This window comes from Channa argus, chromosome 5 (assembly GCF_033026475.1).
Source record: "Channa argus isolate prfri chromosome 5, Channa argus male v1.0, whole genome shotgun sequence".
Classification (NCBI taxonomy): domain Eukaryota; kingdom Metazoa; phylum Chordata; class Actinopteri; order Anabantiformes; family Channidae; genus Channa; species Channa argus.
Genome location: NC_090201.1, coordinates 27,241,855 through 27,255,174, shown reverse-complemented (window position 1 = coordinate 27,255,174; position 13,320 = coordinate 27,241,855). Strand labels below are relative to the sequence as shown.

Sequence of the window (13,320 nt, the reverse complement as noted above, 5' to 3'; positions counted from 1 at the left end):
TTTAATGGGACTGTTTTTTAAACAAATCTTTATTTAAAATTATAGTTAACAAAGACAATAAGACAGAAGTCACATATGGTCCAGGTGATGTCACTTCTTCTTGAACCTGGTGAACAGAGAAGAGTGTTAGCCATCTTTACTGACGGACGTCCAGAGAGAGACAGCAGGTAAAACTCACCTGGATCCACCAGATCGCTTCCTGTCCAGACCGAGCCGTTTCCTGTCTGCAAAGGACGGCCTAAAAGAAGACAGGTGAAACAGGTGAGGTGACAATAGGTGTGCAGCCAGACAGGTGTGAAGACAGACTGGTGTAGAGTCTCACCCAGCTCTGTAGTGTTTCAGAGCCTTGCTGCTGGTGTTGGTCAGCTCTTTATCAAATACAGACTTCCTGCCTCCCGTCTTCTTTTTGGCTGCTGGAGAGACGGTTCAGTTCAGTAGCAGTTTTCATAGGATCATGTTTCAGTATCTACACAATGATTCAGCTTTTTTGTTTCATGGTTGAATCATGGTCAACTCAGCCTTTTTTGTCTGTCAAGTTATTTGAGTAAAAGTGAAAAAAAAAAAAAAAGAGAAAATAATTGAAAACATAAGTATTCACCCCTTCGGCTAAAGATAACTCTGCAGCCAGTTAGTTTTAAAAGTTCCACAGTTAATCACCCGAATGCAGTAAATGCGTTTAAAACAACTAGTATTAATACACTTCCAGTATCTGGTGTACTGCTGAATCTGTATGCTGGTCCAAATCTACACAATGAAGACAAACATTAATGGGCACATGTTCCTCTATTAAAAAATTTACAGTTAACTGTAATTTTAACTGTTAAATCATCTTTCAGGGATACATCCTTAGCACCGATTGGGCTTAAGTTTGCATCCTCCCATGTGCCGTATCAATGTAAGGGGATGCTAACACCCACCTGTATGACTTGTCTGAAGAAATTACAAGCTTGAGCAGCTGAAGTTTTATTAGAGTTAACTGACTTCTAAGAACAACTTTTTTACAACTGAGTGAACACCATCACTTTATTTACTTTAAAGGGGGTGAAAATCTGTGCAAAAAAAAAAAAAAAATCTGTTTTCATTTTGACACATTAAATCAACTGATTCCACGTTATAGGAAAACAAAAGGAGTTTTTTTTAATGGACAGTGTGTGTGTGTGTGTGGACCTGTACTCGACGTCTCATCCTCAGGCATCGCTCTTGCTCTCTTCTGTCGTCTTTCTCTCTTTGCCGCTCGCTCAGCAAACATCTGGGCCTTCAGGATCTCGAACTGGGCGCGTTCTTCAGACTGAGACAGATTTCCAAAAGTAAAATAAATTAACCTTTTGTTATGAATAGATTTGTGTCACTAGAAATAACACAGCTCTACACTTCAGACTTGTTTGTGAGAACTTGGAAAACCTGTAACCTGTGTGATATTACATGCAGTTTACCAACTATTGTCTCTCAGTGATTCAGGTTTTATTTTTAAAACATTTACAAATACTGCTGTGGTGATATGATGTTACAACATCACCAAACCATGAATTATTAGCACCGTGTACAAATATTCCCCCAACTTGGACACAAAAGTGACGAAGCGTCAACCCGGTGGACTTGTGCGTCCTACAGTAAGTGTAACTGTGACTCTGAAATATCAGCTGTTTCCTACTGAATCTGATTCTTTGTTTTGTAGCACCTACTCAGGATCTCTAGAACGTAGCACTCATTTCCTGCAGGTATTACTGATTATTGATCACTGATTGATTGTTACCGTCAGCTCCTTCTTTCCGCCGTCCTTCAGGAATTTCTTTCTCTTCTTCTTCCCTCTCAGAGCGAGATCAAACTCCTGTAGAGCCTTTGACACTGGCACAGAAGGACGAGAGTTCAGAATACTGCCGACTACTTATTCTAACAGTGTGTGTTACTGAAGTACTTTGTGTATTTGTACTCACCACGACTCTGTTTTCTCTCTTGTTGGGTCTGAAACCAAACTCTCTGTGATTCACTGGCGGAGCCATCGAGACGCTTCTGAGCCACACTCAACTACACACACACACACACAAACACACACACACACACACAGAGGCATTGAAACCTAAAGTCACGATTACATCTTTATCAAAGTTTAAGTTGGCATCTCTACATTAGGTTGAATATTAAGTTACAGTATTCTACATAAAAAGGGGTCAGAGTACACACTAAACTGTACTGCAAAGTAGTAACCGATTGGCTGATGTATAGGTGTGTAGTACCTTGGCCTCGGACGCAGCCAACTCTCTTTCCTCTCTCTCCAGCTTCATCACAGATTCAACATCTTTCTCCAGTTTCGAGATCAGATCTCTGAACTTCAGGATCACGTCTGCAGCAGAGACAGACAGTCGCAGCTCAGTATTAGAAATTCACTTGGTCCTCATTTAAAGGGGGTCTTGGATAAATGTTGATTTGGGTTTAGAATATAGAGTTTTATAGCACTTCTCCTGGTTTTAGGGTTGGTAAACGTTTTGTTCACCTTAAGCATTGATAAGCGCTTTGTGTTAGATTCTTTGGTTTGTTGTTTTGGCCTCGGTTGTTCCTCTTCATACACCTTCTCACTTATTTTGTAGAGACATTGTTCACTGTAAATTGGAAGCCAGACTTTGTTTACCTGGTGGCAGAACTCGAGCCTTCACGCTGGACCTGGCCGACTTCACCACGTCTTTCAGGATCTTTCTCTCCGATTCTCCGACTAGAGATACAGAACGTCCAGAACGTCCAGCTCTCGCTGTGCGGCCAACACGGTGAACGTAGTGTTTAATTGTGGACGGCATTGTGAAGTTGATCACCTGGGGGCAGGTAAAGACAGACAGAGACGGGGGGTGGATAACGGAAGGTGTTCTGTTCTATGAACTCGTTTTATTTCCATCTTTTGATCTTAAACCCAGATGTCTTTGAACTAGTCCTGTTTTGTAATACTTTTGAAAAGTGTGTGATCTGTACAAAACCTACAGGTCACCAAGCCTTTGATAACACTGCAGTTACCTACTCACAACAATAATCCATAGCAATTATAGACTGAAGTGAATATCACCCTGTTAAGTGTTGGGTAATGTGGGTGCCATCTTGTGAGGACCCCCCTGCCTGTCTAGTCTGGGTTTCTGTCACAATTTAGAAAAAGTGTCACCACAGTAGGTGATACCATAGTACGTCGGTAGAGCAGAGCCAGCTTAACTTTGTTGAGTTGTGAGTTTGGCTCTGCTTAAATTTAGATCCTCAAGCTAATGTCCCTTTTCTTCCTCTTACCATCTCCATCAAATTTAAAAAAATGTAAACAAACAAAAGATATAATGGTAACACCTTTTAAATCCAGTAGCAGGCACTGGTAAATAGAACGCATCGATCAAAAGATGGCTCCTGCATCCCACAACACTTAACACAGCGTGACATAACTTCACAATCTCTATACAGCAACTTCACGGTTAACTCCTGCAGGAATGTTATTATTCCCCTGCATTGACCATCGAAAGTAGTGACTCACAGTTTTGACTCCGTCAATGTCAAGGCCTCTGGCTGCCACGTCTGTCGCAACCAAGATATCGATCTGTTCATCTTTAAAACGCCTGTGGAACAAGAACAGAGAACTCTAGATCAATAAAAGTGAAAGGGACAAAAGGAGTGATTACCCGAGGTTCTACATTCTCTGGGTTCTTTGTGTGTTACTAAAGTTCTCCAGTTTTTGTGTGTGCACCTGAGGTTCTCCAGCCTCTGGGTTTGGCTCAGTTCTCCATGCAGTTCTCCAACATTCAGGCCCATCAGACCCAGCAGTATGTGCAGTCTGTGAGCCTGTTTCCTTGTCTGAGTGAACACCATCACATGATCCTGGAAGGTTCGAGTCAGCAGAGCTGGCAGAAAAAAAAACAAAACAGTCAGGACCAGTACAACAATATGATAACCAGTAGTGCAGAACTCTCTGTACCTACCAGCCACCACAGCCTCCCTGTCTCCTTCTCGGTTCGGTCGGATTCTCACAAACTCCTGACGCAAGAACGGAGCCACGTCAGTGTTGCTGTTAACAAAGATCCTGACTGGTTGCTTCAATGAAACTGCGGCCAGGTCCTTGACCTGGGGAGACAGGTTACATGACACACTGAAACACGCCAAGACATTGACACACCTGTTTAATGATCACAGAACAGGTATATACCTCGTCTGTCATGGTGGCAGAGAACAGCATAGTCTGTCTGTTGTAGGAACACAATCTTATAATCTCTTTCATCTGTTCCTCAAAGTACTCGTCCAACATCCTGAGAGGAGACACAGAACCACACTGGTGAGTTCCCACAGGTGAGTCTTTCACTTACTCAACTACAGGGGTCATGGTTTACCTGTCGGCCTCGTCCAGGATCAGGATCTCTATGTGAGCCAGCTCAAACCCCGGTGTGTTGTGGAGGTGATCGATAAGTCGACCAGGTGTGGCAATCAGGACATCTGGCCCCGCCCTCAAAGCCGCCTCCTGAGACTTCAGGTCCAACCCACCTGGAGACAGACCGGAACAGGTTACCAGACTCAATCCAGAATAAGTCTGAAGTGAAGAAGTTTACAGCGAAGAACTTGATTTTAAGTTTTAACACAGACAGTAATTAAAAGAAACTGAAGCTGAGTCAGAGCAAGTAAAGAATAAATTAGTCAGTCGGCTCGTCATTAAGGAGGAACCAGTCAAAACAAACAAACAAACAAAAAAACCAGTAAGAATTCGTCAGGACCCATCGGTTACTATAAAAAGAGCAACCAGTCAATAACCACTCATTCAACAGTCGTACCAACAGCCAGGCAGGTGGTGATTGAGGTGAACTGGGCAAGCTGTCTGGCAACAGAGTGAACTTGGATCCCCAGCTCTCTGGTAGGAACCAGAACCAGGACTCGGGTCACCTGAGATGTCCTGGGTTTATAAATCAGACGCTCCAGCACTGGTAGCATGAAGGCAGCTGTCTTTCCTGGGAAAGGAGACGGGTTATTTTCACAGTTTGTCTTGTTCCAGCAGGATAAACTGGTGCAACTAGAACAGTAATACCTGTCCCCGTAGCAGCACAGGCACACAGGTCCCTTCCTAGCAGACCCACAGGAACACAAGCCTTCTGGATTGGGGTTGGCTGCTTGAAGCCCAAAGCTGTGATGGCCTACAGGGACAACCACAATAAACCAAGACCAGGAACAGGATCAGTTACATCTTAACCTGGTTTGAGCTTTAATACAAACACCACCAACATGGTTGTTTAGGATATGATTTGTCAGTCCACTTTCCACCAGAACACCTGAGACAAAAGTTCAGACTCTGTGGTCATCTGGTCAGATGTTGAGCACTCTTGGTAAAGAGGATCAGATCAGTCAGCTGATTAGCAACTAGTGGTGTCAGATGACGGAAGAAAAAACTACTTAATACGATTAACTTATTGCCCAAAAAGGGACTAGAGACATGGGACAAGACTGAAACCAAGAACAGTGGCCACAGAGACACTGGTCTTATGCTGACAGACCTCCCTTCACTTACCTGCTAATATGATAGAGGATTTACCTTCAGAATGGGTCTCGACAGGTTCATTTCATCAAACGTCAGATGATCATTGTACTGAGATGCGTCTTCATAAAACGCTTCTGCAACCTAAACACAAACATAGCTGTGACATGAGGTTCTGAAACATGACATTTCAGACACACTGCATCTAGTTTAACTTTAAATATCGATTATATAATTTCACTATTCACTTCATTGGCCTAAGTATTCAGACCCTCGCATACTGCATCAGAGCAGAAGCCGTGAGGTCAAAGGAGCCGTTTGCAAAGCCTAAAGACAGGATTATTGTAAGGTACAAAACACTTCTGCTGCACTGTAGGTCCCCAAGAGCACAGTGGGCTCCATAAATAAGTACTGAGCAAAAGGGTCTGAATACTCATGTACATGTGATATTTCAGTTTTTTAGATTTAATAAATTTACAGATATTTCTAAAATTCTGTTTTCACTTTCTCATTATGGGGCACTGAGTGTGGATTAATGAGAAACATTTAATTTAAAGAGTTGTAGTATCAGACTGCAACATAACTAAATTGAAAAAGCGGATCTGAAAACATTTCTGAATGCACTGTAGCTCAGCAAACTGATGTGACTGCATTTGAATAAAATTGCAATAAAATATGACTCATGGAGATTAACCCATAAACACAGATCACCTGTGCATGTTTAAAGGTCTCTGTCAGAAGAACAAATAAATTAGTTCAAGAGACTAAGTCCATAACTTTTAATAATTAATTGGTATTTTAAAAAAAAAATATGGATCAGGCCTTACGGAACTTGAGTATGTCACTTCCTGTGCATACAATGTTTTTTTTTTATGGAAAGTGTGAAAACTGGCTCTGTCACTGCTTCCTGTTCTAAACCCTTTTCAACTGATGTGCAGTTTATCTCGGTTTATCTACCAGGACTTTTCCTCACCTCCTCTCCTGTGTTCCGCTTCCTCCCTCGTCGTTCTTTCTCCCTCAGAGTATCTGGCAGAAAATAAACTTTCAGTTACATTTTTCATGTTTTTAAGTTTTCATTGTTGATTATTTAAACACAGTTTGTTTCCTGTTAAACTCCAAAATAAAAGCCTCTATTGGACTCACCTGATTTGGTGAGAATCTTTTCATCGCTTGAGTCAAATTCGTCATCATCATCTTCCTCCTCTTCATCGTCATCATCCTCATCAGACTCTTCGGCAGGTGGTTTCACATCCACATCTTCATCACTTGAGCTCTGATTTCTCTCTGCAGAACCTTCAGCAGCTTTAGTCTGAACCAACTTCTCCTGCAAAACAAACTAAATCTTACACCTGAGCAGACACAGGAAGTAGAACCTGAGCAGACACAGGAAGAAGAACTAACCTCAGCTTTCCTCTTCTTCCTGATTGTCTCTATTTTTTGGTCCAGAGTTGTCCTACTTCTCTGCAAACATAGAACACAGTTAAGAGCAGTTGGGAATGAGATCGTAAAGCTTTGTGCAGTTCTCTGGACAATTATACAAACACTGAATTATTTGGGTCACGACCTGCAGATATTCACTGTTTCTGAGGGCTGGGTGACATATTGAATTTCTTTATTGATAAAGAACTGGACTTGGCTGTGCTAACTTACTACTATGACTACAACTACTACCACTAGCTAATAACTTCACCCCAATAATTCTAGAAGGATTATTTCTGTTGAATATCGTTGATTCTTTATATTTCAATATGCAACAATCAGCCATGACATTATGACCACGGACAGGTAAAGCAAATAACAGCAGTTTGTCCCTTAAGTTGATGTGATGGAAACAGAAAACAAGTGTAAAGCTGAGTGATGAGGGCTAAATTTTCATAGCTAGATGAATGGATCAGAACCAGTCAGATACTGCAGTTCTTGTGGAATGTTCTTAGTCTGCAGTGGTCAGGACCTACCAAAAGTTATCCAATGGAAAAAAACAAAACAAAATCCTTAAAACTGGTGACAGGGTCATGGGCGGGTTTTATTTTATATTTTCCACTCATTTTTAAAAATAGATACTTTAGGGGCATAAGAAGTTTAGGAAGAGTTCCATCTTCAATTATGTCCAGCTCCAAAAGTGCCCAAAACGGACACGTGAGCATCATAACTGGACCACAGAGCATCTGATAAATCAGGTTACATCATGTGGATGGCTGGGTGAGTGTGCATCACTGGGAATGGAACATGATGCACTTTGGGAAAAAGGCAAACAAGTGGAGGCAGTGTCCTGCTTTGGGGACTGTTCTACTGGAAAACGCAGGTGCTGCCAGCTATGTGGATGCTGCCTTGGCACGTACCATCCACTTAAACATTATATCTGACCAAGTAAACCACTTGAAACCACATGAAAACGATGTTTCGTCAGGCAGAGGCCTCTTTTAGCAGGATGATCCACCCTGGTGCACTGCAAAAATGGTTTAATAATAGTGGATTGAGGAAAATGCATTTGAGTTGTTGACTTGTTATTCTCCAGATCTTAATCCAGTCGAGCATCTGCGGGATATGCCAGAAACACAAGCCCGATGTATAAAGGCTACTGACGGCTTGGTGCCAGATACTACTGCATATCTTCGGAGGTCTAATGAAGTCCATGTCCCGACCGGTCAGGGTTGTTTAGGCAGCAAGCGGGAAATCTACTCTATGTTAGGTGGCTGGTCATAGTATGGCTAAGTGGTGTAAATATATATTCCAGAAAGAACAAATATAGTGTCAGTTTTCCCTACGACTAACATCAGAGAGAGAAACCTCCTTAGCACATTCTCTGAGTAAGCTGCAGAAAAAAAGTGACCCAAAAACCATTTCATCTTCATTTCTCCTGTCAGTTATTCCCGGATCTAAGAAGGAAACCTGCTGTTTTACGGCCACACTTGGGAAAGAGCATCACTGTTTTTAGTCATCTGAAAAGTTTGAACACCTCGCTGCTGCAGGTTCTAAAGCTTATACTCTACCTTGTTCTTGAGCTGTTTGATGACGTCGGCCATCACCCAGTCATCGTTGTCCTTTAGTCCGTCGTTCACTCCAAACTCAAAGTCACAGTTAAAGTCCTTCGACCCTGAGACCTTTAGCTTCTTCTTCCTGTTCAGGACAATCGGCTCTTCCTGACACACAAACACACACAGACGCACAAGCCCAGAGTTAAGGCTCAAGACAAAGTGAAACTCTGGTGTATAAACTAAACCATATGGTCACATAACTACAACAAATAAAAAGCTGCAGAAAAGCATTTAAAATTGTTCAAATATTTCAGACGGGTTTAGAATATAGTGGAAAATAATGCTGGATTATTATGACGGTCTTGTTGAGAACAGTGTTTTCTTTTGTGACTAGTCAGTGTTTGATTCTTCGACAGGTTTTAATCCGTGCAGCACCTGCTACCTTGGTGATTTTGCTTTATTAAAAAGGAGCAGCTCTGGGATACCAAAAAACCAAAGAGAGGGGGACTACCCACTAATCCCACTGGAAGGTACAGGGCCCTGGTTCTGACTACTCCCACAGGATTTATAGAAACAATGATCAAGTTTTAAATAGGCGAAAAAAGTGGAGCCAAACAAGAAATTTTAAAACAACCCATCCATCCTTGCAGGGAGCATGTCCCAGCTGTAATTTGGCAAGATACACCTTGGACAGGTCTCCGGTCTGTCTCAGGGTCTTTGGACTGTGGGAGGAATCCCACACAAGCACAGGGAGAACATGGAAGCTCCACACATACGGCTGCAGCTGGATAAGTTTAAACAACCAAAACACTTAAACTGAAAGACCTTCTGGTTTAACCGGGGAGTCAGACGTGCTAGACGATATAGACGTGCGTGAGACAGATGTGTAAGGACATAGTCTTTCAGGACCCCTTGCCGACAAACTAGGAAATAAACATGTAGATTAAATTGTCTATATATCAAATTTATTTCTCTGCACAGTTTTATATTAAACAGTAGCGAAGCGTTTGGTTTGGCTTTGACAAAAATCACTCAAAATTGAACGGAAATCACTAACTTTGCTGCATGAAAGTGACAGGTGTCGCCACAGCAAATCATCTAACTCTGTCCTCTGCGTCCTCTTCTCTCACACCAACTAACTTCATGTCCTCTCTCACTACATCCATAAATCTCCTCTTTGCTCTTCCTCTAGACCTCCTGCCTGGCAGCTCCAACTTCAGCATCCTTCTACGGATATAACATGTACATGTCCAAACCACCTCAATCTGGCCTCTCTGACTTTATCTCCAAAACATCTAACATGATCTGTCCCTCTGATGTCCTCATTCCTGATCCTGTCCATCCTCGTCACTCCCAAAGAGAACCTCAACATCTTAAGCTCCGCTACCTCCAGCTCTGCCTCCTGTCTTTTCTTCAGTGCCACTGTCTCTAAGCCAAACAACATCGGAACCATTGAGCTTTGGTTGTTAATAAATGACAGTTTCTCTGACATTCAGACCACGTCACCACACTGAGACAACAAGTGAGACCAGGTCTGTTATTCCTGTGAAATTAAATTTAGTCAACACCACTAATTATCCCTGGACGTTGTGATCGTCGTAACTCTGTTACAGGTTTTGCATTGTGTCCACAGTATGAACCTACATCACCCAGCACAACTAATGCTGCGGATACTTTTAAACACGCTATTATTTTAAACAAGTAACCGGGGGAGCAGCGGCTGTGTGGACGGACACACTCACCTCCTGCTCGGACTCGGTGTCGGGTTCCTCCGGACTTTGGTCCTCGTCCCGGATCGTCCCGATCAGCCCTAGCTGCTCCAACATGGTGTGTACGGACTGTGGACCGGGTCCAGAAAGATTCTGAATAGCTTTTCCACGAGCTGTGTAGTTCCTGACACACGTGCGTCGATAGCAACAGGAAGTGCGTCCTGTTTGTTTCCAGTTCTTCCTTTTCGTTGCGCCCTCTACCGGACCGGAAGATCAATGTAACCGACGCAGGTTGGTCTTTTTTAAAAAAAATAAACTTTATTATCATTAAAGTTCACAGACAAATTCTGATTTACAACTGATGTACAATTGATCCAACAACGACAGAACAGTGATTCGGGGGAAAAATTATAAACAAATGTTTTTAACATAGTACAACACACATTTAATCGTTTTTTATGGCCATTATATTTTCTAAATAGTAAATTGATGAAATGCTGGAGTTTTTGGCAGTGAAAGATATTCTTTAAACTTTGTTAGTTATCAGATAGCAGTTAGGTAAAAGTCAGATCTTTTACCCTGATATGTCCACAAAATGATTCAAGTAAGAAACTGGCTTTGGTGTTGCGTTAATATCTCTGAGGTAAATGTCTCAAAGACGTATTCTTGCTTTAGGGGTGTGAGGAAAGACACATTTTGCACATTCTACATTCGAGCCGATAACAAAGTATTTCCACAGAAAACGTCTAGATGATAACCAACAAAGGCCACAAACACCTTCCACAAAATAATTCCACAGAACACGAGAAAGATCACGTCTACATGAGTAAGAAGCTACATAGACTTAACACACGGATAACATTCGGTGTGAATAATGGAATTTTTAAAAACCACAGCTTGAATAGTGTTAAAAAGTCATTTCTATTGTGCTATGTTGTTCAGAACAAATATTTTTAGATTAGTGGTAGTTTTATAGTTTCAATTCTAATTAGGTTATTTCCATAGGAATTGAGAGTGAATCTTGGTATTCGACCATAAATAACAGTAATCTTACAGTAACAGGGATAAAAAACAAGGATAGTCCTGTGCACGACTTGTTACAGAAAATGCTGTATGGTCAAGTTGTACGTTTTTTAATACTGAGAATGAACAGTAGGACCTGCTATGTTCAGTTCTTACTCCTTTTTGACATTGGCATAGAGGGAAAGCTTCCAGGGTGATGCAGTTGAAAGAAAATAAGCAGTCACAAGGAAACAACTGGAAAAAAGACTCTATGTTAGTGGTTAACATTTTGGACCCAAGATAGTTTGGATGTATTCCATCATGTGAGTCACGCAAGTTGAATGACTAAGAAGTGCTAAAACACTCCAGGCAATGCCTTACACTGGGAATTGGACCTGAAATGTCTCTGATCAAACTGTAATGAACTAATAAATGTATTTATTTGGGCTCTGCTTTGTTTTTATTGTTTGTTACACAAAAGAAGTATTTGTGATAGTACTACACTTCTTTGAACTGAAAGTAAGGAAGTCACAATTAGTCCTTTAGCAACAGGTAAAGGCAAACGCAACTCAGGTTCAGGGTCTTGCTCAAGATCCTCATTTGGTACAGGAGGTACGATGAACAAGGAGGAGAAATGTGGAAACTGAACAAAAGCCAAATGATTGATGTCTGAAGTTGAAAGTGTTACCAATACTTCAGAGAGACATATTAAGAAGACATAAATATGAGAACCTCCCACATTTGGATCAATTAATAATGTTATAAAAGTAAAAATATCATTACATGAATGCCATTCTCCAATGAAACTACATATAAACCAAGAAAGTAAATGATTTCAACTTTGATGAGAATGCAGTTCTTGGACATTAGTTACACATATAAGAGCCAACACTAATAAAAACAATGAGGCAACACCTCATTGGTGGTTTAGTCCCAGTCTTTAATGGGCGCTTTCATTTTTAGAAGCCACCAGATGTTGCGGTACTTTCTTTCCTTGAAGTCTCAAAGCTTCAAATCAGTTCTGGGAAAAGTAAATGAAATGCCTCAAAGGCTTCATCTGCCCATCATTAGCCCCGTCCACTGGTCCTCACAAACGCTGTGTTCATAGGCACGTGGAGAAATAGGAACTCGATCTTTCAAGTTGCAGCATTATTGGCTGGTTTTGAAATGTGTAATGGTCTAATGTGTGGTCTAACACAGCCTAGTTTCAATTTTATCCACAAACATCATATCATCACATCAGCCATAGACCACTAATATAACCACCTGTGTAATTTAAAGCAACTCAATACAGGGCCTCTGCCATGAATTCTACTTTTACAAGGTTATAATTTTCCAGTTTGTGCCACTCTATTTAAAAGAGGTGGTCAAAACATTAGATCCACCTCTTCTTATAATGGACTTCAGTACAACTCCACTACTCACTTCGACCTCATTTATAAACAGAGAGTAGAATTGCAACCTTTCTGAAAGTTTCAACCTAAAGACTGAGAAATTATAACCTGAAAAATAATGAATATATTAAAATATATATGAATAAATAAAAAGACATTTCATATACTTATGATTGACTTATGATTTGGTTAAGTTTTATTTTTCAGGTTTCAAGATTCGTATGTTAGCTTTCAGATGTAGCTTTATGTGTAAAATTCTTTCTTTAAAATTGACACAGTATCTGGCTTCCCAAGAATCAAACCACTAACCCTGTGGTACGTAGATTATGGTTTTACTAACTGATCCACAGCCATAAGGATAAGCTTTAAATTAAAATGTGGGATAAAAGCATATAACTAATGAAAAAATTGGTAAGTATATCTATAGGTTCAGTGAGTTTATTAAAGGAATAAAACCTATTAGCAGTTTTCTAGCACGCATCAATAAGTTCAAATCTTTGGTTGTTTAAATTTGTATTTTTATATTTCTGTTTTTTGTCTTTATGTCTTTAATTCATGTTCAGTGAAGTTGTTGTTCTATTCATAGTGACATTGTGAAGGTTAAAGTCTCTGCTCCTTTACAATGAATTCTTCTTTTAATTCTAGAAGGACGTGTTGATGTTCTACTTAAAGAGATACAAAATGTTTTTGTTTCTCAAGAACAGTCTGGAAACAGTTGGGTCGACCCAACACCTTCTTCACTTTAATGCAACTTGTTTTCTCGTGTT

The 13,320-nt window shown here is 40.8% G+C and overlaps 1 protein-coding gene across 2 annotated transcripts; it reads right to left on the bottom strand.

Annotated features, from left to right (window-relative positions):
• Nucleotides 1–11: 11 nt before the first annotated feature.
• On the bottom strand, nt 12–10,389 carry ddx27 (DEAD (Asp-Glu-Ala-Asp) box polypeptide 27). 2 transcript variants are annotated; one of them, XM_067504496.1, is made up of 21 exons: nt 10,191–10,389; nt 8,464–8,613; nt 6,875–6,934; nt 6,617–6,797; nt 6,447–6,499; nt 5,531–5,617; nt 5,030–5,135; nt 4,779–4,952; nt 4,344–4,494; nt 4,163–4,262; nt 3,939–4,080; nt 3,707–3,860; nt 3,497–3,578; nt 2,627–2,804; nt 2,235–2,341; nt 1,935–2,025; nt 1,754–1,845; nt 1,168–1,288; nt 323–413; nt 179–238; nt 12–106 (listed from the first exon to the last, which is right to left on the bottom strand). In XM_067504496.1, exons 1-21 carry the CDS (start codon nt 10,272–10,274, stop codon nt 91–93), a joined length of 2,280 nt encoding a protein of 759 aa, XP_067360597.1. In that variant the 5' UTR covers nt 10,275–10,389; the 3' UTR covers nt 12–90. The 2 variants fall into 2 exon arrangements, with proteins under 2 accessions (XP_067360597.1, XP_067360598.1); XM_067504497.1 differs by having other exon boundaries at nt 323–410.
• Nucleotides 10,390–13,320: the final 2,931 nt, after the last annotated feature.

Bases quoted from the DNA above. Each gene is read 5' to 3' on its own strand.
- ddx27 (XM_067504496.1), bottom strand. From the start codon at position 10,274: ATGTTGGAGCAGCTAGGGCTGATCGGGACGATCCGGGACGAGGACCAA. The intron at 3,861-3,938 runs GTAGGTACAGAG...TTTTTCTGCCAG, and splicing joins CAGGGAGGCTGTGGTGGCTG to CTCTGCTGACTCGAACCTTC. The intron at 414-1,167 runs GTCCACACACAC...CCGTCTCTCCAG, and splicing joins GGATGAGACGTCGAGTACAG to CAGCCAAAAAGAAGACGGGA.